This window comes from Bicyclus anynana, chromosome 2 (assembly GCF_947172395.1).
Source record: "Bicyclus anynana chromosome 2, ilBicAnyn1.1, whole genome shotgun sequence".
NCBI lineage: Eukaryota > Metazoa > Arthropoda > Insecta > Lepidoptera > Nymphalidae > Bicyclus > Bicyclus anynana.
Genome location: NC_069084.1, coordinates 13,569,137 through 13,575,420, shown reverse-complemented (window position 1 = coordinate 13,575,420; position 6,284 = coordinate 13,569,137). Strand labels below are relative to the sequence as shown.

At 37.7% G+C, this 6,284-nt stretch overlaps 1 protein-coding gene across 1 annotated transcript; it reads left to right on the top strand.

Moving 5' to 3' along the window:
* The first annotated feature begins 934 nt into the window (after window positions 1–934).
* Window positions 935–5,758, top strand: LOC112052395 (proteasome subunit beta type-5). Its single transcript, XM_052886494.1, has 6 exons — window positions 935–1,180; window positions 1,500–1,601; window positions 2,388–2,487; window positions 3,779–3,972; window positions 4,827–4,965; window positions 5,549–5,758. Exons 1-6 carry the CDS (start codon window positions 1,037–1,039, stop codon window positions 5,716–5,718), a joined length of 849 nt encoding a protein of 282 aa, XP_052742454.1. The 5' UTR covers window positions 935–1,036; the 3' UTR covers window positions 5,719–5,758.
* The last annotated feature ends 526 nt before the right edge of the window (window positions 5,759–6,284 follow it).

Below are 6,284 nucleotides of genomic sequence, written 5' to 3'. Positions count from 1 at the left end.
ACCATTTTCAAATTACTACAAGCATTTCCGTTTTCGCCGTGTAGGCACATTCTACATATACATAGAATAGAAAGAGAGGGCAAAGGGATTTTTAATGAAGATTTGCCTTGTATGAGAGAGATAAAGGATAAATTTATGAATGAAATTTGTGGTTATATGATTTTAAAATTATGAATGAAATTCAAATTTCTCAAATGTGCTAAGCAGTTTCTATGAAGTAAGCTGTCTGTATCTTTTTAGCCGTTTGTGCTATGGAGTTTGGCCTGTGGTGGCTTTGGAAGAGAGATGGTTTCAAGGGTAATTATCAAGTGGTTGGTGGCTCAGTGGCTTAGAATGGAAACTGGTGTGTAAGATTCGAGATTCGAACCTTTGTTTCTAGGATATTTTCTTTTTTGCCTATTTTTAACATCGTTGATTTTTGGCGGTTAAACAGCATTGTTGTGTTTCAATTGTGGGCATGGACGGTTGTCAATGAAATTACAAATACATACCTACTTAGATACAAGTAGGTAAACCGCTCATGAGACATTGGTTTCTTGAATGCAAGAAGTACGACAGACAAGTCGGTTCAGTTGGTTGGTGCTTAGTATTGCTATGATTTAACCGATATGATTTATTCGTCTTGAGAATAATCTAGTTAGTTCGTAACTTCAGGCAGTTTTGAATCTACTACCGCCATCTACTGAAGAGTAGTATAAGCTTAGTTAAGAGCGCCATCTATTATGGAATAGCTACCGTAGTACAATTGCTTATCTCATATTATCTTCTCTAATCAAATATCTTTGAGCTATTAAATTATTAAATTAAATATAAACGAAAATTTTATACAAATGAAAATTATTGCACTAATCGGAGTTTAAAAAAATAAAAAATCATCTTTAGTTTTCAACTGTCAAACTAAACCACTGTCAAGTGTCAACTGTCACGCCATTATTTAGCATTTTAGTTTTCGCTTGTCATTCTAAATCTAAACTAAATCAAGACGGTGTTTAATACAATAGCTATTAATTAATATACATATAATCATTATTCAAAGATGGCTTTAATAGATTATTGCCGCTTAGATGAGAAAATCAACTTGAGACCTGCCGATGGTCTGGCATCCATGAATGAAGATATACTGGGATACACTCAGAACTTTATGAACAGTGTTCAACTCGCCACACCGCCTTTTGCTAATGTAAGTAACGTAGTTTTTAAACAAAAAGCGTAAATCATAAGCAAATTGAAATATCAATGTTTATGCCTCCCCAGTAACCATCGAACACGCTCGTGAATCTTCGAATGATGACAAGAGTTTTGAATTGTTACCGGCATACTTAATGATCGTAGAAACCGAATTGTTTTCTAAGAAGAACCTTGATAATTATAAATTATGTCTTAGTTAATATATTATCTCATATCATCACAAGCTCCACAGTACAACTTTTAGGAGCCTATAGCTCCTATTTTTCATCCAAAAACACCTGAATCCTAATTAGTTATTTTTTTTATTTCAGCCAATTGAAACACTAGCACAGTTCAACAAGAAGGATGAGACAGGACGTCAAATCAAAATAGAGTTTGACCATGGCACTACCACACTTGGGTTTCGTTACAAAGTAAGTATTGTAAAAGTAAACCCTATATAAATTTTAGTAACATGAGTAGAATAATTTATTTATTGAATGCTGATTATTAACATGTTAGTATTTATTTATTGAATGCTGATGCTCAGTTTCACCTGCTCAGTTCTCATTCCTGTTGGAATACAGGGATAAAATATAGCCTATGACACTCATAAAAAATGTGGCTTTTAAAAGAATTTTAAAAATCAGTTCTGTAGATCCAGAGATAGTAGATTCCCTACAACCTCCCAGATTTTACTTCTATATAATATTAGTGTTACTAAGTTTGTGAAAAATAATGAAGAACATATACAAAAGGTGACTTCATCACTGATAGTGATCTCTTCCAGCCTACCTAACCTGAAGGAGCATACAGAATATGTGAGAAAGAATGAAAAATAGCAATAAAATAAATACATTAACTTACTTATTACTTACACATAGTAACTTAGATTGAAGTTGCTTAGAGACAAAAATATTTAGAGCAAGTTACACCACCTTCAAATAAGTGTCAAATACTCTTTACTCATAAGTTTGTGTCACTTAGTAAATGTTTTGAATAGTGATATATAAATGTGAAACATCATTTATCACAAAATGAAATTTGGCCTAGGTAGCCTAGAGTTAGTAGGTATCTACTTACAACAGATTTCACGATAGGGCTGAATTAAAGAGATCTAAAGGTGGACGAAGTCGCGGGCGTCTTCTAGTAATGTATATGTAACACCTAGAAGGAGGTGAAACTGACCCTTAAATATCTTTGGTGATGTTATTTTTCAGGGTGGTGTACTCTTAGCTGTTGACTCCCGAGCCACCGGTGGTCAGTTCATCGGTTCACAGTCAATGAAGAAGATTGTTGAAATAAATGAGTATTTACTTGGTAAGTACATTTAGCAAACAACATTGTAATTACCTAATTTCTCAATCAACAACAAAAGAACATAAGTGTTTATTTGTTTTTTATATGAAAACTATAAAAAGATCTCTATTTAGTAAGACAAACATTTTTCTATAATAAAGTGTATTTCATGGAATCAATATGCAAATTAATTTCTCCATTGTGTGGAAAAAAAATCTCTTGAGTCTGGAACTTGTTACCATATGACGAGACACGAGAGATACGAGCTTCTACAGCTCATCTTGATGGGAAAGATTGCTGGTAGAAGAGGCGTTGGTCGCAGGAACAAGTATTGGCTGAGAAACATCAGAGAGTGGACCGGAATCGCGAGCGCCACACAATTATTTTGCCTCGCGAAGAAAAGAGACGAGTTCAAAAAACTGACTGCCAACCTTCGCTAGTCGGAGAGGCACCCTAAGAAGAAGAAGGGGTACTAAGCTTCTTCAAAACCAGTTAACATTTACCTTCTCTCATGTTATTCTCCCTGTCTATAAGTCCAAATCTAGTGCTTTGTTCTTCTTCTTCTTCTTCTATCTTAGGCCTTTTCCGCACTTGGCTACTAATGGTTGGCCATTGTTCGTCAGTCCATTTGGTGCTGGTCCCGCTGGAGTCACTCCAGCCAACCAAGCTCACCCCAGAAGCTTATTAGACCGCCCAGGTCACCAAAAGCTTCATGGAGTGTTGCTTGGGATCCAATGTTTGCTGCACATTGTACGAATACACCTCTGCATCTAAGTATAACATGTATCGGGGTTTCTTCTTTGTGCTTTGTTATTAATAAATAATAAATAAGATAGCCTTCGGTTACATGAGAGTTGTCTTTGATTTGATTGATTATATTATGTCCCGGTGCTCAAAGTGTCTCCTGACATAGGCCTCCTCCAGCTGCTTCCACTGCACCCTGTCAGGCGCAACTTTGGTCCAGCGTGGCCCCAGGGTTAGGCGGATGTCGTCTTCCCACCTTCTTATTGGACGTCCACATTGTCTGGTACTGTCTCTTGGGTACCAGAGTGTTACCTGCTTGCTCCATTTGTCAGTCGTGCAGCGTAAGATGTGTCCCGTCCAACGCCATTTCAAGTGGTCGAGTCTATTGCGAACTTCAGTAAGCTTTGCCCTATGTTTTATCTCACTTTAGGTGATTCTGTCTGTTAGTCTTATACCCAATATACTTCTTTCCATTGCCCTCTGATACTTAGCTAGTTTTTCTCTATGTTTTTGTGTAAGGGACCAAGTTTCAGTTTCCGCTTTGTTATTAATCCATAAAATATTTAAGGTACCCTAGCCGGCGGTGCCGCTGACTGTGTATACTGGGACAGAGTGCTGGCGAAGCAGTGCCGTCTCTACGAGTTGAGGAACAGAGAACGAATCTCCGTGGCGGCGGCCAGCAAGCTGATGTCCAACATGGTGTACAACTACAAGGGCATGGGGCTCAGCATGGGGATGATGCTCGCTGGCATTGATAAGAGGGTGAGGGAAGTTGGCATATTCAAAGAAAACTAAAATTATAACTACTGCAGGCTCTCTCTCCTTATACTAGATGGTACATGGAGCTTAGATCCACCATTGGGTTGTTCCGGGACGTCCCGATTTTTAAATCAAAATTAAATGTCATTGAAGAGACATGACATAAAGCAAACATTTAATTTTGATTTTCCTTGATTTTGATCATGTTATTCCCGAAAAGCGGGACTGTGTTTTTATTTTTGTTCAGAAAACGAATAAAACACAACTATTAATTGATTAAAAAAAAGATGATTAAAGACACAACTATTCATCAATATGGTAAATCTGATTTAAAATATTATACTTTTATTAAAATACATTTCCTATGGATATTTTTACTATCTAATTTCACATAATCGTAATTTGAACTCAAATAATAATAGAAATATTAAAAAACTTGAATATATACGTTTTTTTACGATGTCCCGCTTTCGACGAAAGAATCGCACTTCTTTTGTGTCAAAAACTTCCAAAATCAAAACTTGCGACGATAAAAATGAGCAACTAAGAACTACTGTTACTGCTGTAATCTACACTAATATTATAAAGAGAAAAGACTTATTTTTGTATGTAAAAATATTTAAGTAAGGCTAAGGGTTCATTTACACGAGCGGTAACTGCTACCAACGACCGCAGTCGACTACCGATCGATTGCCGTTGGCTGCCGCCGAGACATCGCTGACTGCAGTCGGCGACCGCTGTCGACTGCCGCCGAGAGTCGTCGATTGCAGTCGTTGGTAGCAGCTGCCGCTCGTATAAATGAACACTAAGTAATTGTTGGTAGGAAAGTATAAAAAAGTATGAATGTTTATTTTCAGGGTGCTCAACTATACTATGTGGACAGTGAAGGAACTCGCACTCCTGGGAAAGTGTTTTCTGTAGGATCGGGGTCAGTATACGCTTTTGGTGTTCTGGACTCTGGCTATCACTGGGACCTGGAAGATGTTGAGGCACAAGGTAAATTAAAATCTTCAAACTGATTTCTAACAAAATAATTGTACAATAGAGTAGTTGATTTATATCAAAATTATTTTAAAAAATATTAATTTCGTAAAGTACATAGATTAATATATCTGTTGCCGTTAAATTGTAAAATACGTTAGTTTATAATCTCACTCGCGATATTGTAATCTGTCGATATATTGTGAACTAAACATACTGATTACAATTTAACGTGTTATTTTTCGGTGCCTGCGGCTGGGCACCCGAATTTTTATGTTCTAATCTAACGTAGCCTAACTTTAGATTTGACAAAATTATACTTATAATTAACAATAACAACATTTTACTAATGGAAGAACAGTGTTTAAAATTGCTAAAAAAAATAAGAAACGCACTGGCCACCCCTCCGATTTTCTTTTTTTTTTTTATTTGCGAGGCTTCTTCATTGCCACAACACGTTGAGATCGAATAGCATGTCAGCCATAACACGAATATTTGCCATGTGGATGTTTTACTGCGTGACCATAACGCGTTGTGAGCTATTTTTCCGCTCACTGAGCGTTTTCGATCTTTGAGCGTAACATATTTATATTTACAGAGCTGGGCCGTCGCGCCATATACCACGCGACGCACCGCGACGCGTATTCTGGTGGCATCATCCGCGTGTACCACATCAACGACAAGGGCTGGGTTAACATCTCCAACGAGGACTGCTCCGACCTGCACTACAAGTACCAGGCGGAGAAGGGCGTCACGGACCAGTTTTAATTCTTTTTTTATTTTATTAAATAAATAATTCTTAATAATATGGTTTTTGTTTTTTTTTTTATATACAAAACATGGTACACAGGGTCGGCCCGTCCATACGGCGTACAGTGCGGCGCCAAATCCTAGAGAGCGCCTAAATGATAGTCCTTTAACCTAGTTAACCGTAGACGGTACTGCGCCTGATTTGCAATTAGTCATCCCAGAGTATGGTCGAGATCTTCGCGTTCCATTCATACTTTACACTCATAATGTGGTATAGGTAACTGCATATTAGTAGGAGCAAACAGAAGAGGCGCCATAATTGGATCTCGCTCCATTTTAAAATTTACTTCGGGCCGGCGCTGATGATCTCAGTTAAACGTCTGACTCACTAGTACGTTGCGCTGCGACGTCATAACAAATCAATGGGTATGCACAGCTGCGGTGCGTCGACGCACGACGTCGGATCCATAGAGTAGTTTATGTATAGACTGATCATCAAAGAATATATACTCCAAGGAACTGATCAATCTCGGTAACGAACAGAACAAGGCAACCAGCTCTCGGTGATCGGTGGCGTAACTATT